At 44.4% G+C, this 24,759-nt stretch overlaps 1 protein-coding gene across 1 annotated transcript in view; it reads left to right on the top strand.

Annotated features, from left to right (window-relative positions):
- The window catches only part of LOC308303245 (protein sidekick-2-like), a gene marked incomplete at its 3' end in the record, with an annotated part of 219,311 nt that overhangs the window by 148,732 nt on the left and 45,820 nt on the right, over positions 1-24,759 (top strand). The window contains exons 26-38 of the mRNA XM_080747572.1: positions 411-600; positions 1,884-1,982; positions 2,531-2,725; positions 4,566-4,767; positions 6,531-6,634; positions 8,174-8,244; positions 9,943-10,081; positions 10,590-10,646; positions 11,510-11,611; positions 13,258-13,373; positions 14,213-14,399; positions 18,802-18,939; positions 21,847-22,008. Of these exons, the coding sequence (XP_080603698.1) occupies positions 411-600; positions 1,884-1,982; positions 2,531-2,725; positions 4,566-4,767; positions 6,531-6,634; positions 8,174-8,244; positions 9,943-10,081; positions 10,590-10,646; positions 11,510-11,611; positions 13,258-13,373; positions 14,213-14,399; positions 18,802-18,939; positions 21,847-22,008 (1,762 nt within the window). The remainder of the gene's footprint in view (positions 1-410; positions 601-1,883; positions 1,983-2,530; positions 2,726-4,565; positions 4,768-6,530; positions 6,635-8,173; positions 8,245-9,942; positions 10,082-10,589; positions 10,647-11,509; positions 11,612-13,257; positions 13,374-14,212; positions 14,400-18,801; positions 18,940-21,846; positions 22,009-24,759) is intronic.

Genomic DNA, 24,759 nt, shown 5'->3' with positions numbered 1-24,759 from the left:
TCCAACTAATTTCAAGGACCACCAGTTTGTTATGCAATTGGTCCACAGACCTCCATGCAACGTACACACTGTCAGAGTTACAGCCCGTTAGGGTCCGCTGGGTTTCTTACTACTAATGTGACTGTATTAAAATTGCCCTGGAACTAAACTAAGTCAAGTCATTTCATGCTTGGTTGCGCGCGAATGTCACACTCGGAAAATACTGTAGCTGATCTACAACTCACCACGCTCACAACTCACAACAAGCCAACAATGTGCCTGCGATGCGTTGTGAGTTTGTAGATCAGGTATAATCAAGCATAAATCAGGCATTAAGATGCCATCAAGGGTAAGAACTGCCAAAATGCATTTTAGTTGACTAAATCAACTGTAGAAGTAAATTGTCCCATCCCTGCTCTGGTCTCCTACAGGTGGTGTACAAAGAGAAAGACAGTGACGCGGCGGTGCAGTTGTGGACGGTGGAGGGCAACGCCAGCCACAGCGTCCAGCTGACCGGCCTGGGGAAGTACGTGCTCTACCAGATCCAGGTGCTGGCCTTCACCCGCGTGGGCGACGGGCGGCCCAGCTCCCCAGCCATCCTGGAGAGGACCCTGGATGACGGTATGTACGCACCACACTGGCACGCCACGGCATGGATCAATCCATCCATCCATCCATTAGGCCAGTGGTTCAGGCCGCGACCCCCAAAACAATCATATTTTAACTGGGGACCCCCATCCTGACGAGCACTAAGAGTTGAGGAATTACATTTTGTATAACATGGTTCTATTGTGAAAATAGCAGATCTACATGCTCACAACGCCTCGCGTTGGTCCATATAGATATGGAATCTATGAACAGGTTGTGGGGGTCCCTCCCTGCTTCATCTCTCTCTCAACTAAGGGGTCCTTGGCCTGAAAACCTTGAAGACCCCTGGTCTAGATTGCTCTGCCGGTAGGAGTCACCCCGTAAAAAACACTGCAAATGGGTTAACTGCAGTACTCATTTGGCATTGCAGTATAAATCCTCTTGCACTATTTCCTTTTGCATATTTAACTCAATGAGGTAGGGAGGAATAATGTATAAAAATCAATATTGTGCCGTTTCTCTGCACCGCATGCATTCATTTACTCATGATTTAATTTGTTGTGTATAAATAAATTCATGCGGGGCTGGGCTATTGTAGAGCACAGTGGAATTCTCTCCATTAAGCGTGATAAAATATCACCTTTATGTGTCTGGACCCGAGCCCCATTTGGGATTCACAGATAGCTCTGTGTTGTTTGTTTAAAAGGTGTTTTGTGTGTGTGTGTGTGTGTGTGTGTGTGTGTGTGTGTGTGTGTGTGTGTGTGTGTGTGTGTGTGTGTGTGTGTGTGTGTGTGTGTGTGTGTGTGTGTGTGTGTGTGTGTGTGTGTGTGTGTGTGCATGCGTGCGCGTGTGCGTGGATGTGTTGCGCGCGTGTGTGTCAAGGTTATTGCAGTTTTGCATTTCTCATTACTTATTTCACTTTTTGTTTTCGATGTCAGCTTAGTTTTAATTTGTTTTTAAAGCGGGTTTGCTACTGTAGTTTAGTTAATTGTTTGTGAAAAGCGATTTAAAAAAAATGATGTCATGGGGCAACATTCAACAAGGTCAGAGAAATGGCAAAAATAGCAGAACATTTTCTATGTGCTAAACACACACACAATACTGTTTCAGTTAGTTGTCAATTGTATTTAATCCATTACAACTGGGAAAGCATTTGTGTCATTTTAAATTAAAAAATAGTATACTGTATGTACAAGCTCGCAGCACGGCAATAAGTGGCGTACTGTGAGCTTGTAGATCTGCTATCTTTGAAAAGTGTGAAAACTACTGATTTAGAAGGCATCTGTAGAATCGTTCCTCCTGCTCTTGTGTTGCAGTGCCCGGCCCCCCGGTGGGCATCCTGTTCCCTGAAGTACGGACCACCTCGGTCAGGCTCATCTGGCAGTCTCCTGCCCAGCCGAACGGCATCATCTTGGGTGAGTACAACCACCCCACAACCCCCGGAGACCGGAGGAATTCTTCTACTTATTGTAGTAGCTAGGCCTTAAGTTTGTCTGTTCACGCCATGGGAAAAACCCTGTTTGTTCGCTGGAATTGAAGCTAATTTCCGGGTTCTCGTTCAGCCTGCTGTTCCTATTAATGGCCCAGCTATTTCACCTTCTACCTTTTGCAATACATTATAATCGTCTCAATACAACTGAATTAGGTTTTGTGCGGACTTTATGCTTGATTTTATTGCCTTAGTAAACCTTTTCATAAAAACGTTATGTTTTCAATCGTATTTTTTAAGTCATCGTGATATGCGTTTAGTCAATTCTGCAATATATATACATGTCTATGACTAATCATTTTTAGGGTTTTTAAATTGTATTGCTATCTACATGTTTTAAAATATCTTTCTGTGGTCTCTTAACTTTGAGGTCTATGTGATGTTATATTGACTGGAAAGCACTGTTGTTTTTATGTGCAATTAATAACGTTAACTTGACTAATACGCCCCACCTCTGTCTGCCTCTCCTCCCAGCCTATCAGATCACGTACCGGCTGAACTCGACCAATAGCAACACGGCCACGGTGGACGTGCTGAACCCCAGCGCCCGGCAGTACACGGTGACGGGCCTGAAGCAGGAGTCCGTCTACGTGTTCCGCATCACCGCACAGACGCGCAAGGGCTGGGGCGAGGCGGCCGAGGCCCTGGTGGTCACCACAGAGAAGAGAGGTAACCGTGGCACCTAGTGGTCTGTCATTTAACTACGGTTATTACAGTTAAATATGCCCTGGTGGTCACCACCGAGAAGAGAGGTAATGATGAGTTGGAAACGAAATGGAACCTTTTAGCTCTTTAACTCTTGAGAGCGTAGAGTTGAATTATTGTTAAACAAGATCTAGAAGTCTACACAATTAGAGAATGTAGAAGGATTGTACGATTGGAGAGATAACGTTTGCCTGTTATCTCTCCTATGGTAGCACATCAATACAGCATGGAATTGTGGACAAAATCTTGTCAAAGTCTTGGGTCTGAGAGGCTAAATCTCATCTCAAATGGTGGTCTGTGGCTCAAATGCTGAATAAATAATGGACCTTGATATGAAGAAGGCTGAACCTCTATGGTCTATCTATGTCTAGCAGATCGTTAGCGAGAGCTCGCTAACGCTCTGGAGCAGAGCTAGGATGGCTGTGTTGGCATGGTCTTGGAGACAGGGACGTGCAGAGAATGTTAGAGAGATGGGCTGATATTTCTAAAAGGGCCTTTTGGTGGAAATATTGAAAATAGCAGACCTCCAAGCTCACAACGCGTCGCAACAGTTGGAGGACGGCTATTTTCTGTGCTAGATACCACACTGAACTAAGCATGGATTTCTACACAGAGAGGGCAATTCTTTCAACATAAGATGCTGCATTCGAGTTCAGGAGAGTTTGGACAAGGCAATTCTCTTGAATGCTGCCTTCAGGTATGGCATGGAAAGAATGACATTTGCATTTCTTTCACCATAGTAAAAACTGCATTCATGTTCTGGACAGAGGGCACTTTTTACAGACAGATAAAAGAGCAGGGCCTCAAGCCCCCTTTGATGTCTATGTGTGCACGTGCCTGGCTAGGATGGCTGTGTTGGCATGGTCTTGGAGGAGAAGTTCCAAGGGAGCCAAAGTGTTTGTCCTCCAGCATAGCGTACAGTCAGACAGGAAGCAGATGTGACTGACTGTGTCCTCTGGCTGTTTACCAGAGGTCCTGCATTACCATGGCAACGAGGACGAGAACAAGTCCCGTCTGCCTCCCTCTGATCCCGCTCGCTTAATTGTTTTTACCCGGTAATATTCATTTATTCAGTAAATTCAGTAATATTCATTTATTCAGTAATTCAGTCGTATTCATTTATTCAGCTACTTTGCATTTGTCTTTGAGGTAGAACAGTTTTTTTGTTGTTTGAATAAAAGTAGAATTATTTGCAGGATGCAATTTGTATATAGATGTGAGGGGACTAAATTGAACTGACTAACAAAGGACAAGGAGCGTCACTCAAAGCTTCACCAGCTTTCAAATCACACATTCATGAAAACGTAAGGAGAGCTGGGAAGATAAGACTGTTCCAGGGGTTAAAGTTCTCAGTCCTGGGGACTGATTTCAGTCTTGAGGATTCCATAAGGGCTATTTCTGAGATCAGTAAGTAATATGGGGGAGGTGTAGCGCTGGCCGTGGCGTGAATGACAAAGTCGTCAAAATGCTAGTCAAGTTATCTCTAACTAAAAAGCAGTTATAATTTCAACATATGAGTATTTGAATTGGCCAGACTAGCATAGGATACAGCAGAACTTCAGAAGATACTTATATAAAATGAAGCATGGATTGACACACTCACATTCAGTGAAGGCAGTTCAGAGCTTCAGGGAAACACCCAAAATATTGTTGTGCGCTGTGTGCGCCATGTTTCAAAAATCACGTATTGGGACATGGTCTGAAAATAAATTTCAGTCTTGGGATTTGTTTTGCTTTAACCCCTGCTGTTCTTTTCATTCCTTCCTTCCTCTCTCTCTCTCTCACTCACTCTCTCTGCGTCCAGCTCGCCCCCAGCCCACCAGCCGTCCCATGGTGCCTCAGGAGCGCGTGCGGGCGCGTCACGTGCTGCTGTCGTGGGAGCCGGGCAGCGACGGCCTCTCTCCCGTGCGCTACTACACCGTGCAGCTCCGGGAGCTCCCCGAGAGCAACTGGACCGTCCAGTCGGCCTCGGTCAACCACGAGGCCAGCTCCTACACCGTGGACAGGTACGCTAGGCCAGTGGTTCTCAACCGCCAGGGGGGTCCCCAAATTATTTTGGGGGTTCTGGTTGGATCAGAATCATCACAAGATAGCCACGGCCCTCTTAAAGCACACCCTGCTTTAACATCAATTATAAAATGAATTGGAACATATTTTCACAAAACACATATCTTGGTGATTGAAACGAGACTATAAACTAGCGACAGGAACCAGACAGAATTTATGGCAATGTTTATTAAGGCAAGAAAATCAACTGTAAAGTTTGGTGGAAATGAATGGAGTCCTAAAACACGTGGCTTTTGGTACAAGAACAGTGCAACTAGCGGCCAATCGTAGGAACACTTAGTTCCGTGTTAAATCTGGAAAACTGGCCCCCTGGGAGCGACACACTTTGAGCTTGTTGATCTGCAACGTTTGCAATTTTTGAATTTGAATCCTGAAAAGTAACAGTTCTGGACATATGAGGTTGCCACTCGACAGAGACGATTTACTCAATTGCTGCTGTACTTTAAGCATCATTTTTTAACAGAAAAGTATTTGAAAGGACCATATAGCCATCTCAAACAAACATGATCATCTCTCTTGATACGTTTTGTGCTGCAATCCCACCGTTTCGGATTTGTGGAACTATGTTGTCGAATAGGGATGGATGGGAACATTAGCACTGCTAGAGGCTGTCCAACAGAACGCTGCTCCCACAAGGTGCTAGTCTGGTTTTAATGATGTGGAAAATGCAGCGGAGGTGCGTGAAGTTCCACAGGAGAAAGGCCATGAGGTTAGCATATGTTGTTACAGCTTAACGATGCAGCACATGCCTCAGGGCCTTTAAGCATGTGGCGCTCATCACATTTCTCATGGCTTCAGTATATTACGAGCATAAAACAGGAAGGCTTTATTGACATGAACAATTCCCTATTCTGTGGAGAACTTTACCAAACAGTTGATGTAGACCGCTTTTAGATGGTCTATTTTTGGCAAAGAGGTGTTGTGTAGAGGGAAAAAAGAGCAGACTAAGTACAGAGTTAATGGTGGTTAAATGTCCTATATCTACAAGGGCGGTCTTGTACTGTAGATCGGCTATTTTCACAATGTTTATCAGTGGAATTGAGTCAAACTAAATGTAATGCCTCAATGCTTTTCAGGATGGGGAGTCCCCAGTTCTATTATGATAATTTTTTTGGGTCCCCAGGTAAAATATGAAGTTCAAATAAGATAATTTTTGGTGGTTCCTCAGTTAAATAATGATTATTTTGGGGAATCCCCGGTTAAATTGTGATTATTTTGGGAGATCCCAAGTTAAACTAGAAAAGCAGTTCTTGCAGAAACTGCGTAGGCTCGCTGAAAACATGCACAAAGTATATTATGTACAGTAGAAAATGCACACATCCATATCAGCTCAAGCCCAAGCAGTAATATAAATGGTAAGACAGAATTCATTTCCCAGAGGATCTCCACTGGGAAACATTTTTCTTTTTTTTTTCAAAATCTTAAAAATTATAAAAATTTGTAAAGAGAAAAATACAAGCTTGAAGTTTGAACGAAATCTCTAGCTCAAAGAATGTGGAAGTAGTAGGATAGGTCAAAAGATAGTGTTGGAATAAAGAATAAATATGAATTGGGGACTGAAGCGAGCCCACAATTATGATTATTTTGGGGTTGTTGCGTCCTGAAAAGGTTGAGAGCAACTGGACTTCTACTGAACTGTTCTTAGCTTGTACTAGTGATTAAATACTGATGTGTGTTGCTCTGTGCTTTGTGCACCTTTCAGGCTGAAGCCCTTCACCTCCTACCAGTTCAGAGTGAAGGCCACCAACGACATCGGAGACAGTGAATACAGCCAGGAGAGCGAGGCCATCACCACTCTGCAAGACGGTAAGACATCATCAATGCTGGAAAAAGTAGGCTACTAATTTTTTCGTAAAGTATCAATACAGCAATTTAGAAGTAAAAGTCTGGAATAAAAAAAAATTGCTTTGGGGAAAAGTACTAAATTATTGGGGCTTTTGAAAATATCTGATCTACAAGCTCACAATGCATGAGCTTGTAGATCAAATATGTAAAACTAAATAACACATTTCTGTGAAAATCAACTCATTGTTAGCCTGACAGTGTACCATCGCAGGTTCAAGTTCTGATCCCGACGGCCTTTGCTGCACGTCACTCCCCATCTCTCTCTCATCATTTCCGTTCAGCCTACTGTGCTGTCAATAGAGGCATGAATGCCCCACAAAAATCTTAAAACAATGTAATGAAAAAAGGCTTCGCCAAAATCAACATGTCACCACTGGTGACATGTTGATTTTGGCGAAGCCTTTGACTCACCAGTGATGTAATGTATTTAAGTGCATTTTCTCAAGTACTGTACTTAAGTACTATTTTGAGGATCCTAGATCAGTAGTTCTCAAAGTGGGTTCCAGGGACTTTGTGGGTTCCTTTATGGGGTTTAGATTGACCAATACAAGTCTCTAACTTTAACAGTATACAAATGGAACCAAATGGACCCTAACCGGTCCATTTGGATCCATTTGAGTAAAGGGGAGACCTTGAAATGTAAAAGTTTGAGAAACACTGTCCTAGATTACTGAGGCACTACACTGTCTCTCTGCATTTGATGTAAGCGTTTACCTTGCTTGCAGTAAACTAAGTGGCTGTGGATGAAGAGCGTCTGCTAAATGCCTGCATTGTAAATTGTAAATTGCTGTCAGGATGACTTGGCTTATTGTTATTGTTAGCACAGAGCTGGCAGTGAGACAGTGAGTGATGTCATAGCAGTTGCCACGACAACTAAACAACAGCTCTAAAACCCCTCTGGCACGGTGGTGGGAAAGTATCTACTCAAGTACTGTACCTACAGTATAGACCTAATATGTACTAATATGACATACTTTTATTTAGTTTTACTTACTACTCCACTACATCTCACAGGCAAACATTTGAGTTAGTTTTTTACTCCACTGCCATTATATTTGGAAACTGTTTTGATACAAGTTACTTTGCCAGATCTATTACAAATTGTTTAAATCCTGATCTACAAACGCACAGCATGTCAGCATCACGATGCGCTGTGAGCGTGTAGATCTGCTGTTCAAATACTCAAATATTATTCATAAAACTTTGAATACGGGACTACTACTTGTAGTATTTCTACGCTGTGGTGCTGCTACTTTTGCTGAACCCAAGTACTTTTCCACCACTTATCTCCCAAAGTGCTACTTTCCACTCGTTTCAATCAATGGCAGCTTTTGTTTTGATTCTCCCTGCAGGGTTTATGTCCCGTGAATGCCACCGCCAGTGCTCAGAGACTTAAGGCTTTTTCCCCGGGACACGGCACACATTTTCAGCTCAATTGAACAAATTCGTTCTAACCTTTTGTCTTATCTCTACCAACCCCCTCCCCCCACCTACCCACAGCACCCGACGAAGCTCCCACCATCCTCTCTGTTACGCCACACACCACCACCTCCGTCCTGATTCACTGGCAGGTGAGGAGACGAGACAACGTGATCGGTTCGGCCTTTATGGTGTTTTTGTGTGTGTGCGTGTGTGTGCGTGCGCGTGCGTGTGTGTGAGCGTGTGACGTGCGTGCGTGAAATCAACAGAGCGTCACTCATAAAGTAAAGCCCTGCTTCATCATACAAGACTGTCTCACAGAACTGGTGAAAATAGCAGATCTACAAGCACACAACGCCTCGCATCATTGTTAAAATGATAAATACAAAACGCTTTTGGACATATGAGGTTTCAACATTATACTACGTAGCACATGTAAAAAAGCAGTCCATCTGTAACCAGATGTGGTTATTTCAATAAAACCTACCTAACCTGTGTACTGTGCAGTGTACATGCATGGATTTGCTATTAATTTTCTGGGTTATAGGCAGGCAGTGGACCTAAAGCAGTAAACATTAAAAACGATATAATGCAATTGTTTTGACTCTATTGTGAGTAATATCGATATCGAGGTATTCAACAATGTTTTTGAATAACAGAGGTTTTCCTAATATCGCCCAGCCTTACAAGAAAAACACAGAAAGTTCAAATATGGACATGAGAAGTTTCTGCCCGACGGCAACAGTATTTTGTGGTTTAATTGTCTGGTGAGATCCACAGAGTTGTCAGTCAATGTAGGGCCTAATTAGAGAGCTTGGAAGTCCACATATAGGCCTACTATAGGAGTAACTTCACATAGTATGCCCTTTCCAGCCTCTCTCCCACACTCCTGAATTAACAGGTCATAAAGGAGCCCCCCGGGTCCACCATCTTGGTTTTATAGAGAACGCTTGAAGAGTTTATTAGGATATAGAGTCACTTCTCTTTACCTTTCCTCTCCCCGTGGGCTTGTCATCGCATGGGCAACGCTTTTCTCCCCCTCCTCATTCCCAGTCTGGCTGGAGTCTTTCTTTTTTTTTATGTCTGCTTTTTGCAATAAAACCCGCTGCAACTGAGGCAAGGAAGATGCAAAAATAAGCTGATAAAATGTAATTATACAACAGGGAAATATGCGAGTAATAACACAGACAGACCGCACTGCTGCATAACCCAGAGAATGAGACTTTTGAGGCGCAATCTGTGAGTTTTATGTCAATGAGGTAATTGCAACATTTCCTGAACTATGGTAAACATGGCGCCGCATCTTTTGGTCCGGTTCTGCTGTTCTTATTTATAATAAATAAACATAGATACCTCATTGGCCACTGTGGTTCATCAGACCGATGTGTCATACCAGTTAGGTAACAACTTCCATTAAAGGTTGTGTCTATAATGCATTATAATCGTTTTTATAATGCACATATGAGGCTTCATAACACTTAAATGTTTATAGCCATGCATAACAACTTAACAACAAAGACACTTTATACCTGACTAAGGTATGGTAGAATTATGCGTAATCATATACATTTATAATGAGTGTTATGACACATGCATTATAGTTGCAATTATAATGCATTATAGACCCTGACTTTTAACCACTTAGACCCCAGCATCCATATTGTGAGGAAAGCTTTCGCTCAAAATAGCAGATTGACATTGTCGATCGGCCATTTTCAGCAAATGCTTTCCCCACAATAACAGAAAGCAGAAAAGACACTAGTATAGAGCCCTGAGGGACCATAACGGGGTTTAACTGTTTACCTACACAATGTGACTTTAACCTGTGGAGTGGTGTTCCACCCTTGCAGCCCCCCGCGGAGGAGAAGATCAACGGCATCCTGCTGGGGTTCAGGGTCCGCTACCGGGAGCTCCTGTACGACCGGCTGAGGAGCTACTCCTCCGCCCACACCGTCAACAGCCCCTCCACCACCTGGGCCGAGCTCACAGGTGACCGCCTACTCTACACTCTCACTTTCATTCAAAAGGGAAGCGGGTCTGTTGTGCCGTCTTCTTCTGCTGATCCCACTTCTGAGAAGTTCTGACACGTACTGCTCAGCCACTGTGTGTGCACGTGTGTGTGCACGTGTGTGTGTGTGAAGCCAACTCTCCACCGTGCCATTAAGTCGGAAAGCGTCTCCTGCCGACTGGCTGCAGTTGATAAAGAACGGAGCACTTGCTAGTCTGTTGCATGTCTGTTGGAGTTGGAAAGAGTCTCTTGTAATCTGTTTGGTGGAGAGTCACCTTGACAGAGAGCGTGTGCTTATGATATTTGGTAGCGTGTAAGAGTCTAAATGTCTCCACTAGGCCTGAACTACCGGACTAATAAATTAATTCTCTTTTTTCTTTCCCTCACTCTTCTCCCTCTCCTTGTGCATGTGTGTGTGCGTGTGTGCGTGTGTGCGTGTGTGTGTGCGCGTGTGGCTGCGTGTGTGCCCGTGCCCACGCTCATCCACAGCACCATACAGCGTACACAATCTGAGCGAGGCCACACAGACCCAGTACGAGCTGGACAGTAAGTTATCACAGTGCTTTATACTGCATGACACATACTCTCATTCTACTATACTTGTGGGGACATCTGGCCCCACAAGTTCACAAACATGCACGCCCACTCACACTAACAGGCCTACACAAGCAAGCATGATGACACATGACCATGTTATGACACAGGAAGCATCCGTCTGGTGTCCATACACTGTACTGGAAGCTTATTATTATGATCATGATATTATATGATTAAGCTGCCAGCTGCCTGACATTATGAGGCAGGAAATGCACCTGGTCTTATTGAGTTGACATTAACCTCGTTGAGACCATTAGAGACTTGTTTACCTGGAAGAACTGTCTGGGAGTTCCTTCCCAGCCAGGCCTGTCATGTGTGCCGAGGTCACCATGCTCACTCTGGCCACTAGGGGGACAATCCTCCCCTCAATATCTCTCTCTCTCTCTCTCTCTCTCTCTCTCTCTCGCTCGCTCTCTCTCTCTCTCTGTGTGTGTGTGTGTGTGTGTGTGTGTGTGTGTGTGTGTGTGTGTGTGTGTGTGTGTGTGTGTGTGTGTGTGTGTGTGTGTGTGTGTGTGTGTGTGTGTGTGTGTGTGTGTGTGTGTGTGTGTGTCTCTCTCTCTCTTCCTCTCTGTCTGGTTCATTTATTTGGATAAAACTCGATGAAAGCAGATATCCAAACATCCCTCATGTGCCTCAGTGCCTTCCTGCCGCAAATTCCACCAAAACCCCATAATTAGACGGCTCGGTCGGAATCAGTGATTTCCTCAGCCGTCGTGTTCATAACATAAACAATAAAAAAGGCCTTTTCTGGGAATTAACGATGAATTAACGATGCCCCTGCAGCTAAAACTACTACTTTGGTTTCCCCGCAGACCTGAGCAAGCACAAGCGCTACGAGATCCGCATGAGTGTGTACAACGCGGTGGGCGAGGGTCCCACCAGCCCCCCTCAGGAGGTGTTTGTCGGAGAGGCAGGTACGTCAAGACCGTTCAAGACAGTCAAAATTACAATGTTTGCCTCTGAGATGCAGTGGATTGGAAGCCCATGGGCTCTATTTTAGTCCATGCCTTACCCAAAATAGTGAAAAAAAAGTTTAGGGATAAGGGTTAAGGCCTGGACAAAAATATAGCAGCATGTATATTATTGTCATAAATTGTCATTTGAAGCTTGACTATATTAGGACTACTGAATATATTAGGACTACTACAGTAGTCCTAATATATTCAATGTGTTCTAGAGCTATGAACTCTGTATATACATTCGGTTCGAAGTGAAGTGGTGAACTTTTATTATATGTGTTCTAGAGCTTCAGAATTCAGAATTCTGAATGAATGAATGATTTTATCTGGAGGGCTGGATTGTCATGTGAAGCTTGACCAATCCTCAAAGTATGGTCTCATTGGACATTTTTAATCATCCAATCATCAGACCGGGACGGACACTAGTACACTACACACATATTCTGGACGTACGGGACAGATAAAACCTGTTCGTTCTGGACTGAAATTACCATATATGGACATGAGGGGACACACATGGGACACACATTTACGGACAGATAAAACCTGTTCATTCTGGACTGAAATTACCATATATGGACATGAGGGGACACACATGGGACACACATTTACGGACAGATAAAACCTGTTCATTCTGGACTGAAATTACCATATATGGACATGAACGGGACACACAAAGCCACTCCTTGGAAGCGGCTTTCACCGCTTCAAAAAGTACAGTACTTGAGTAAATGTAGCTACTTTCCTCCACGGCCACCCATATTTATGTCATTTCAATCGGTATCTTGTAGCTGTGAGTGTGTGTGTGTGCGTGCGTGCGTGCGTGCGTGTGAGGATTATAAGCGACCTGTGTGCGCGCACGCAGCCATGGCAACCTCCTCGCTGAAATCGCTTCCCTTTATGAGCTCCTTGAGAGTTCAGGTGTAATTGGCCTTTGGTAAATCCCCCCTGCCTGTGGCTGTGTAGGTTAAAGAGTTTAGATTGAGGAGCTCCTCCTAGCTTCAGGCTCTGTCATTACCAGGCCACACACCGAGTAAGAAAAACAATAGTAAACGCACAAGATGGTCGAGGGTTTGAAAATCATGAAAATGGCAGATCGGGAAATAGCCGATGGCGACTTGTTAGACTCGCTATTTTTCACAGCTCAAACACTACTGCTCTACAAAACCAAAGTGCAGTAACTATGATAAAAAAAACTGATAAATGGGATTTAAAAGTGTTTCAACTGGTCAGCCAAATGAGATATCGGCTTATCGTCACTGTCGGGTAGAAACCTCGTATCTCCAAGTTTCAAATTTGTTTGCTTCTTCATACACTAGGTTAGTTCATTTTTAAAATGATAAATACAAAACGAACGGTTTTGGAAATACAAGGTTTCCACCCGACAACAACGATATACTAATTGTGTACCTGTTCTTGAGGTAACTGTTTGTCTCCCAAAAGGCAAATTTGACCTTTGGGATACACAAATAAGTTGGTGTCCAAAAGCGTAGTTAGTTACTGCACTAACTTTGTAGGGCAGTATTGTACAACGACAAACTGTACGCATACGTGATTAATGAAATGTTTTGTTTGTTTTTTCCGTGATCGGTCCGTCACAGTGCCCACAGCGCCGCCCCAGAACGTGGCTATCCAATCATCCACGGCGACACAGCTGGACGTGACGTGGGACCCTCCCCCTCTGAATGCCCAGAACGGAGACATCCAGGGATACAAGGTAAGGATCATAGACAAACAAATGTAGACGCCTCCTCCGACTCTGGGGCGTCTGAATCTCGGTTTAGGCAAGCTTCTGTGTGTCACAGAAGGGGACGTTCGGTAGGCCAGTCAGAGGCAGGGTTAGTGTGGGTCTTTTCGTAAGCCAGGGGTGCGTTCGGATATAGGCACTAAGTGCACTGGTGTGCCCTCTAGTCGCTCGTTTATTCGAACGCACCCTAGATTCTGACAAGTCCCGGAAAGGATGCGCTGTGATTGGCCAGCGTGCCTTCCCTGGGATGGAGGCTGCGATACAGGTCTCTCCAATGAACTGTAGTGGCGAATGATGGATCTAGGTTTTTATATCTATGGTTAGGATGACACAAGTTGTCCTCAAAACCCCACCCACCACCACTCGCTATGGTTAGCTGAAACTCATTTTGACCCTAGCTACTCAGGAGGTGGTGCTAAGACTGACTGCAGTTCTGGGAACCCTGAACTATATGCTGTATGAATAAATGAGACAGTTCATAAGTTATTTTTTCAAATGTTTTCTAGAATTGCGCAATTATCTGATCTACATGCTCACAACGCGTCACAGTATGACTCATTTTGAGCTTGTTGATTGATTATTTTTTTGCTTTGAAACGTCAAATAAAGAAAGGATTATTGGTTCCATTTCTACACGTTCAGAGTTAAGGCCGTTACGGGGTGCTATTAACACGGACGGATCAGCAGGGATCGTTAAAGGGAACCGTTAAGGAAGCATAATCGTTCAAATCCTAAAGTATCGTGACCCTACTGTATGTTACGAACACGCAGCTCACCTCCCATCGTCCCTCTCTGCCCTCTCACGTACAGGTGTACTTCTGGGAGTTCCAGCGTAAGAACGAGACGGAGCGCCTGCGGACCCTCTTCATGCCGGAGGGAGGGGTGAAGCTGAAGAACCTGACGGGCTACACCACCTACATGATCAGCGTGGCCCCCTTCAACGCGGCGGGGGACGGGCCCCGCAGCCCCCCCACCAGGGGCCGCACTCAGCAAGCGGGTGAGACCGGGCAACTATAAAACAAAAATCAATAAGTTGTCCCCACACCCACAGTGCGAAGTAAGGGACTATGCGCTGGGTGAGCAACTAAAACGATTTCCAGTTACCTTTCTGGATATATATATATGTTACAGTTTGTTTGAGGTACCAGTAAGATTGGGACCGGAGCGCTTGTTTTAGTTCACCTTATGGGCAGTCCCTGGAAGAAGCCGATGGCATTGGGGAGCTGCTCAGTGGTAGAGCATTTGACTGCATTGATCCGACGTCTCATTGTTCCTCCATTGTTCCCATTAGTCCCACGCTGGTGAATGCTAACCTGGTGAATGCTACTATGCCTAAACCTAACCCTAACCTCAGTAAAACTATTCATAAAACTATAACCCTGTAGGACTAATTATGGGTAGTTCCTCGAAGGAGGCACTCTTGCTCCACCTTGTGCCCAAAAACGAGCGCTCCTGGTATCAATCTTACTGAACCTCAAACAAACTGTGACATATATACTGTATACTCTATGTCTGGAAGAAGGTTGAGACCAAGTGGAAAGGCCCAGGCTCAGGCTTTAAGGTATCTGGTATATGCTGTTGCATGGTGGGAGATCGTATTGTCCTTTTTGAAAGATTGGAAGCACCCTACGACCTGTACGTCTTAGACCTGAGTCCTAGTCTGAAGACGACGCTATCCAAGCTAGCAGTTATTCGTTACCGCCTGGAGCAGTCGAAACTCCCACACAACAGGTGGGAACTGGCAGCCAGTGGTGCAAAGTAACTAAGTACATTTACTTTAGTACAGTCGAGGTATTTGTACTTCTATGCCACTACATCTTGGATGCCAATATTGTACTTTTGCTCCACTACAATTATTTGAAAACTTTGGTTACTAGTTACTTCATGAATCCCACCATTGTGGGAGAATACAAGGACTCTCAATCTGGGATACTTAAACTGCAGAAAGAAAGAAAAAGGTTAGCTTGAAGATGAAGTTAATTGCTGCTGTCGGCATGCCAGACAACATTAGCGGTACACTCCCAGAGTGTCTACATGTAACCACAATCACCTGCTTAAACCCAGTACAGGCCTGCTTAAAACCCCAAAGGCCCATCACTACTAACAGGCCCCAGCTTCTTCCCCCTCTGTAACAATTGTCTTGGTCTAAAATAGCCCAACAGAATTGGGTGACGCTGTATAGATAGGGTGTGTGCGGTTAAATAAATAAAACAGGCAAGACTTTACTGGTGTAGTGTGAGGAATGTTGACGAGGGGCTTTTCAGGTCATCATCATCATCATCTCAAAGAACCTCGTGGTCCCTTGGCCCTACTCCCTGTGTGTGTGTGTGTGTGTGTGTGTGTGTGTGTGTGTGTGTGTGTGTGTGTGTGTGTGTGTGTGTGTGTGTGTGTGTGTGTGTGTGTGTGTGTGTGTGTGTGTGTGTGTGTGTGTGTGTGTGTGTGTGTGTGTGTGTGTGTTAGGGCATTAACCTTCATTTCACAAGTCAACTCCCACCAGGGAAAGTCGAAAGTAAAAAACTAAAAAAACTAAAAACGCATTAGTGCGTGTGTACAGCATTCAAACAGTAGGATTGCATATTGTCAAGGACATGATGATTCTCTACTTTTCCAACTGTGTTTTTTCAATGGAATGGAATGGAACACATGGTTTCGGGGGTTTTGTCCCCCGGTTCATGCACGGTGTGACGACGTCATCAAAACAATAAAGTCGACTTCAACTCAACTTTTTACTGAGTCGAGTCGACATGTCGTTAATGCCCTAGTTAGAGTGTGTGTGTGTGTGTGTGTGTGTGTGTGTGTGTGTGTGTGTGTGTGTGTGTGTGTGTGTGTGTGTGTGTGTGTGTGTGTGTGTGTGTGTGTGTGTGTGTGTGTGTGTGTGTCTCTCTCTCTCTCTCTCTCTGCCTTTTTGTATTTCTGTCCCGATCTCTGTCCTCTTATCCGTCTCTATCTCTCTCTCTGCCCCCCTATCTGTCTGTCTCTGTCTCTCACTCTCTGTCTCTCTCTGTCCCCCTATCTGTCTGTCTCTCCGTCTCTCTCGTGTTCTTTCTGACTCAGGGGGTTGAATAGCACTGGAGGACATTTATTGGCACACTGCTCTTCCTTTAACCCCCCCCCCCCACCACCCTTCCTTCCTGTTGTACATTCATTTTCAAATGAGTTATTCATCCATAAACTCCCCCTCATAAATAGTTGTTGTTTTTTTCTTTTCTCTGTGGTACAGTTTTGGTGTGTTTAAGTATCCCAAGAAGAGTTAGCGGAGGGGAGGAGGGCCTCTTGGCTCGTCTCTCTGCCACAGAGGAGGAAGCATAATATGACATGTGAGAGAGATGACAGTGGTGGAAAAAGTACTCAAATTCTTTATTTAAGTAAAAGTATCAATACCACAACGTGGAAATACTCCGTTACAAGTAAAAGTCCGGAATTCTAAATTGACTTGAGTGAAAAGTACAAAAGTATTGGTATCAAAATGTACTCATTATGCAGAATGTCCCATTTCAAGTTTTCAAATGTATAAACATCTTTTGAAATGGCAGATCTACAAGCTCGCAATGTGTCGCATCGTCATACATTGTGAGCTTGTAGATCGTCTATTTTCAAATGGCCAAAATGTATTTGGCCAAGGATAATCAGTATCTAGAAAGTAACTAGTAACTAAAGTGTTCAGATGAATGGAGTAGAAAGTAACACCATTTGGATCCGAGATCCAAATGGTGTTAAAATACTCAAGTAAAGTACAAATAGCTCAAAATTGTACTGACTGTAGGTACAGTACGTGAGTAAATGTACTTACTAAGTTACTTTACACCACTGGGGGAGGAAGGCCTCTTGGCTCGTCTCACTGCCACAGAGAGGAGGAAGCATATGACATGATATGAGAGAGAGAGAGAGAGAGAGACAGAGAGAGACAGAGAGAGAGAGAGAGGTCTGAGTTTTTTTCGGTCGGACAAAGGGGGCTTTTGTGCTGCTGGGAGCGTCTCCACTCGTGCTTTGAGCGCTTTAAAAGACAACAAGGCCAACTGTGTCCCAAAGCACAGCGGTGTCACAAGCCCGTCCAACTGTAGCGTGGCCCTCAATCGCAGCCCCCGGGCCATCCATCCCATCCCATCCCATCCCATCCCAGCACCCAGCCCTGGCCCCCCGATGAATGCTGCACTCACATGACCCGGGTCGGGGTCAAGTACTATTTGCAGATCTGTCGTGGTATTTGTTTTGCAGCAACACGGAGTGCAACATGGGTGGGGTGTGTGCCTGTGTGTGTGTGTGTGTGTGTGTGTGTGTGTGTGTGTGTGTGTGTGTGTGTGTGTGTGTGTGTGTGTGTGTGTGTGTGTGTGTGTGTGTGTGTGTGTGTGTGTGTGTGTGTGTGTGTGTGTGTGTGTGTGCGAGAGCGTGTGCGTGTGCGTGTTTGTCAGGATTGCCTCTGAGATTATGAGGAGAGTTGCGAATCGCGAAAGGCCTTTTTCTACGTTTGTAGATCAGTGTCTGTCACAGTAAAAAGGTCATATCTGTGTGTGCAAGGGGCAGTGCTATCAGGCAGATAGCAATGCTATTAACGCCCTATACTAAATTAACGCCCTACTACTTGATCTCAGCGTTACACATCAAAGACATCGAAAGTAGCAGATCTGCAAGCTCGAGGCACTTCGCTTCGAGCCACGTTTTGAGCCTGTCGATCTACGACTTTTGCTATATTTTTGCTGTTACGTACAATGTACAAAAGTTTTATTTTCCAGGAAGTCGAATAGCAACCATTGGCTCCAATGGCTCCGATATACAGTAGTGTTATTTATTCACAAGCATGTTGTTATGGAGAAATGAGCAGATCTATCCTACAAGCTCACAGCTGGGTGCATGCCGACAGCCACAGTGATGATATGTGCTCTATTATTTATTTTAAATCCAAATTCTTTGTGCTCATACATTTCCGTGGCAGGCTCTGTCTGTACCCATCTGGCTCCCATGAAAAAAAAAGCTGTTGCGGTTAATGTCGGCTGTGTGGAATGAACATAACCCCAGGACACGGATACGAATGGCCTCTCTCGCAAGTTATAAGTTCACAAAATTGTGTGTTATTGCCATTTTAAAACTTTTACAGCATAGTGATGTTATAGCTTCCTCTGCGCTTTATCAGGTGAAGCTTTAATCAATGTGCGTGCGTGTGCACGCGTGTACGCCCTGTGCATGCGTGTGTGGGTGTGTGTGTGTGTGCGTGCGCACGCGCGCGCTTCCTGTGCATGTGTACGTGCATGCGTGCATAAATAATGCGTGAAAAATGAGCATCTGTGCTCGGCTGCTCGCCAACTTTGGGAGAAAAAAAGAAATGAATGACTCTCTCATAATGTTTTTTTTATTTCCCCTTCTGTTAAGTTTGACCTTTGAACTGTGTTTGTGTCTGGCGGCAGCCCCCAGCGCCCCCAGCTTCATCCACTTCAGCGAGCTGACCACCACCTCGGTCAACGTGTCCTGGGGGGAACCCACCTACCCTAACGGCATCCTGGAGGCCTACCGGCTGGTCTACGAGCCCTGCACGCCCATAGACGGTAAGATACAATTTTTATATCCCAGGGTTCCATTTGTAAAGATCAGTGGTGTAAACTGTAAATGACTAAAGTACATTTAAGTACTGCACTAAAATCTTTTGGTATTTGTACTTTCCTGGACTATTTCCAATTTCCAATATTTTTACTTCTACTCCAGTACACCTCAGATCCAAACGTTCTTTTTACTCCACTACATTTATTTGAAAACTTTACTTACTAGTTACTTTGTAGATTTTCATTATTATTACAAAACACACATTAACCACTTCAGCCCTATATACATTTCGGCCATTTAAGAATAGACAATCTACAAGCTCACACTGTGAGCCTGTACTGTAGATCTTGTGAGCCTGTAGATTTAATGGGCTGTGCCAGGATTAGTGTGGTTAACATGCATTTTCTTTTTTGAACAAATTTAATTTGTGATATATTACCAAACATAATATTTAATTCAGACTGACCAGAAGCAGGCGATAAAACATTATCCAAAGCAGAGGTATGAATCCCCCTCACCCCGACCCCCCCCCCCCCCCCCCCCCCCACCCCTGTTTATTTGATTTATTTGTTTATTTTTGACACCTTGCCCTGCTCAAAATGGCTGCTTGTACCACCTAAAGGGTTAATGCACACTAAAACACCGAAATATTATTATTTTTTGTTAATCACGTCTTGTTGTTTAGGATCAAATCAAGTGTGTATTCATCCTAAGCTAATAAGCTATAAGCTAACCATCGACCATGACCGTGAACGACCCCTCCCCTCATTTCTCTTGAACAATATATTCATCAAAATCCTTCCTGGCACACAGCCTAAAAACATTATTCACTGCTGCATAATAAATAACTTGCAATGACAAGAAAAGTTGAACTATGTTTGTCATCTCTAACACCATTCCTGCTCTGTGTGCATATGTGTGTGTGTGTGAGTGTGTGTGCGTGTGTACGTGCGCTCACCCCAAGGTATAGCTTTTGCATTTTTCATTAGTTATGATGAAACTTGAATTTTGTTTTGACTTGCTTTTGTTTTCAATTTCAGTTTAATTAGCGATTAAAGCAGCCTTGCTTGTTGGAGCTGTGTGAAGCACAGGCTCCCTATACGTAGCTTTGTGGGTCTGTGTGTGTGTGTGTGTGTCTGTATGTAGCCTGAACTTCCTAAACTTCGGCACGCTACTAGTCCCACAGTTTTGCCACCACACACTCGCGCCATATGTCAAATCGACCGGCTTACTCGGGAATCGTCGGCTAGTAACTTGCTAAGAGAAAGGTTCAATAGTTTAATTGATATTAATTTATTAGTGAATTAATTTTCCCCATTGACTTATAATGGGAATCGCAAAAACTCACATTCAATTATTTGTCTCTCGCAAACCATAGGGGCTAGAGTTTCAAGACTTGGAGAGGAGGTTCATAATGATTTCAAGGATTAAATAAAAAATAATTGTGTCATTTGGCCGCATGGTGGCGCCATAAGACCCCACTTTACGTTTTGGCCTGTAACTCTTGAACCGTAGGTCGGAAAATTAAAAATATTTTTTCCCTGGATTCCTTGGGTCATGACGCATCTCCCCATATAGGCCACGCCCATTTGCGCCATGATAGATTTTCCGCCATCTTGAATTTTCTCCAAAACACACTTTTTGCTCCTTTTCCTACATATTTTCTTCAAATGTCACAAAAATCGGTACACATGATCCACACACACACACACACACACACACACACACACACACACACACACACACACACACACACACACACACACACACACACACACAGCTCCACTTCACACGGGTGTGATTTGTTTAGCTTAGTTTCTAATTGAGTTCTTTATTAGTTTCAATGTTATTATTATTATGTGAGGTATTTGCCAGGGATGCAATCTGAAAAGGTCAGACAAGGTATTGTGTAATAAAACCGCAACAGTTAAAACCATCTTAAATTAAATAGGGAAGCCATAGATTTCATATACATAATATAATATATGCGTTATTTTATTAGCAAAGCCTAATTGTTGTTTTTATTATAATTATTATCCCGAAATAACTTTTATTGATTACTCACCCCATGGAGACTTGAATTCATGGATATTCTTTTTGTTTTTGTCACATTCCTAAGCCAATAATTTGAGGAGACTCTGTGTGTCCATAGGAACAGAGCAGGCTTTTTGTGCCTCCATAGGGAACCACTAGATCAGTGGTGCTTAAAGTGGATTCCAGAGACTCTGTGGGTTCCTTTATGGGGATCTAAATTGACTCTTTAGGGGAACACACACTGGACGCGGAGGCGGCGCGGAGGCGGCGCGGAGGCTGTGCGGAAGCGGCGCGTCCAAAAATACGGCCCCGTTATTTTCAATGAGCTAACCCACACCGGCGGCATCAGACGCGCGCAGCCGCGGGTCTGCCTATTTTTCCAGAGTTGCCGCGCGGTGAACATGTTCTCCCATGGTTCTCCCCACCGGGGGAAATGGATGTGCTGTGTGGCAGCGCGCCGCATCCAGTTGGGGTTACCGCCCGGCACTTCAAGTGCATCGGTACCGCGTCCCGTGTGTGCTCCCCTTTACAAGTCTGACAGTGTACAAGTACTGTCAGAGTTAACGGGAGACCTTGAAATTTGAGAGTTTGAGAAACACTGCACTAGATAATGGATGAAGTTTAAGTAAAAAAAAAAAAGAAATCACAGCCTTTATTCGTTTTGTTCATTTTAGTACCTTGGTGCGCGCGTGTGTGTGAGAGTCAGTGTGTCTCCTCCATTGTTGCTTTGCTTTGCTTGGCACACGGCCCTGCTGCTTGTGTTTGATTAAAAAGACGTCCCCCCCCCCCCCCCCCCTCCTTCTAAATGTGACGTGTGTCCGCCCCAGAGTCCTCAGTGGCCTCCTGTGCCGACTGTCTCCGCTCCCCCTCCCCCCCAGGAGTCAGCAAGATAGTGACGGTGGACGTGAAGGGGAGCGGCCCCTTCTGGCTGAAGATCAAGGACCTGGCGGACGGCGTCACCTACAACTTCCGCATCCGCGCCAAGACCTTCACCTACGGCCCCGAGGTGGAGGCCAACATCACCACGGGCCCTGGAGAAGGTAAAAAGCCTGAGACGTACATGAATCTCTCCGAACATCAGAACTTTCTTCTTACAGGGTATAGACCAGAAGTCTTCAATAGGGGGTCCTCAGAGTTACTACAGGGGGTCCACCAAATCCTTGTGTGGTAGGATCATTCTTTTACATTAACAACTTGAACCCTCGCATCCCTATTCTGAGGAGAACTTTAGCCAAAAATAGCAGATCTACAAGCTCTAACGCCTCGCGCTACTAGGCTTTGAGAGCTTGTAGATCGGCTATTTTCAGCAAATAGGTTTGGTGTAGAGGTAAAAAAGAGCAGACCAAGCACATAGTGAAAGGTCAAGTTTACAAAATATCAACGATTTAAGCGGTTAAATATCTGAAAATACACATTAACATGAATCCAACATGGTGACAGTGCTGTCAAACGAATGAATCTATCTATGAAATCGATGAAAATCTGCATCACACATTTATACAATATGTAGAGAGGGTTCCTGCTTCATCTCTCTCTCTCAGCTAAGGGGACCTTGGCTTGAAAACGTTGAAGACCCCTGGTATAGACTGTAAGAACACTGCTCTGTGGAGGGTGCCGCCATTACTGCGGTTTCAACCCTACGTACTGTACAACCAGGGAAACCAATATAAAACATGCATGGCTTCCCGAGGCTGCTAGCTAACATCAAGAGTGAGTAGCTAACTAAAACTTTCCAATAGCTACTCTACTGTGCTGTTCTTTGTGGGAACAAAGTCCTTTAGGTTGATATTTTTTTACCCACTTCTGGCGAAGACCTTTGTAACTCCTCGTCCAGTGTACAGGGTTCCCACGGTCATGAAATTCCTGGAAATATTTTGAAATTAGATTTTCTTTTTTTTTTTCCAGTACTGGAAAGGTTTTGGAATTGATCAAGGGTCCTGGAAGGTCCTGGAAAAATAGCCATGCATTGTCTTTGGTTATGGATTTTGTTAATACCTCTGAATTTGACAAATCAAACATTGGCCAAATTGTCAAATATTAGAGGCAGAAATTGTGAAAATAGCAGATCTACATGCTCACAACGCCTCGCGTTGCGAGGCGTTGTGAGCATGTAGATCGGCTATTTTCACAATAAAACTGTGTTATACAAAATTTGTCTACTCTTAGTGCTCGTCAAGGTGCCCGGGTCCCCAGTTCAAATATGATTATTTCGTGGGTCACGGCCAGAAAAGGTTGAGAACCACTGCCTTGTCTTTTGGCATTGTGCATAGGCGTAAGCGACTCGTTATTGAGCTGAATTATTGTTATATAGTTCTGGAAATCGGGTTAAATATTCTGGAAAAGTTTTGGAAAAGTTTTGGAAATTATTATTGGTAATGATGTGTGGGGACTATGAGTGTATCAACAGACTAGAGTGACACCGCAGCCATGGCTGACTGCGCCCTCTACAGGGGAGTGCCTGTTTTGGCGAGAGCGTTTAGTTACTGGCCAATCACATCGCCTCCTTACACAAGCTCCTCCCCTTCCTCTGGCCAGATCCGTGAGGAAAAGCACACTCGCCTCTGCACCGCCTAGATGTTCTGACTGGCCGAAGTGTGATTGGTCAGAGGTTGGGGTGGGGAGAGGCGTGATATCCTACTAATAAACGACCGAATGTCTGTATGTCTGTCCGTTGCCTGTCTGATATACCTGACATCACTGATGCTAAACAGTGCCCAAATTTGGAGATAAGTGACGTCACTGATTCGTCTGGGTTCTCCGACATTACATTTTAGACATTCAATCCCTCATATACTGTACACATAATTCGGAGCACAAATGTTCGGGCATGGACTAGTAACACACACACACACACACACACACACACACACACACACACACACACACACACACACACACACACACACACACACACACACACGTGTGTGTGTGTGTGTGTGTGTGTGTGTGTGTGTGTGTGTGCGCGCGCGCACACAAACATTGATTGATTGATTGATTGTCAACTCAAAAAAGCTTTTGGGCTTGTTTCAAATGGGGTCCTTTTTTAACTCATATAACATTGAATGACAGACAACACACACACACACACACACACACACACACACACACACACACACACACACACACACACACACACACGCGCGCGCACCATTTGTGTTTTTGACAAAAGTCCAAGTCCAAAATTGGGATTCATGAAAAACAAACCTGAAGGATATCACAGGTTTTTAATTTTAACTTATGCAACGACCAGGTATGATGTTAGTCATTTTTTAATTCCATCATCCACAGCAGAGCAGATTATCCGATTCAGTCGGTCTAATATGATCACAGTCACGAGGATGTCATTGACAAATGATTAGCTTGTCCGTGACTGCGGGCAGCGGAAAGTGTCACAGATTTTAACCATTATTTTATACAGTACTTCAGCTATTCAAAAATAGCAGATATACAAGTTCATAGTGCGAATGAGCCCACCGGCTGTCTGTCCGTCAGTCCGTCAGTCAGTCAGTCAGTCTGTCACTCAGTCTGTCACACGTCACGTCACACTTTTGCCCTACTCATATCTCCGCCACCGTTGCCCTTATCCATGCCAAACTTTGCACACACACTTCTTGACTACAAAACCACAACCTCCACCTTTTTGGACACTGCTCCTACAGATTTTGCCCTAAAATCACGCAAAGCGGTACACAGTATGTCTAGAGTGATGTCATCAACATGGATCTGTCCCATTTCCCATATTCCCTCCTGATAGGCTACCATTGCCTTCTAAAGTTTGCTGGATTGTAACG

This window comes from Nannobrachium achirus (genome assembly GCF_963921795.1).
Source record: "Nannobrachium achirus genome assembly, chromosome: 18".
NCBI classification, from domain to species: domain Eukaryota; kingdom Metazoa; phylum Chordata; class Actinopteri; order Myctophiformes; family Myctophidae; genus Nannobrachium; species Nannobrachium achirus.
Note: the sequence above shows the minus strand (reverse complement) of the source record. Positions and strands in the feature narration are given on the sequence as shown.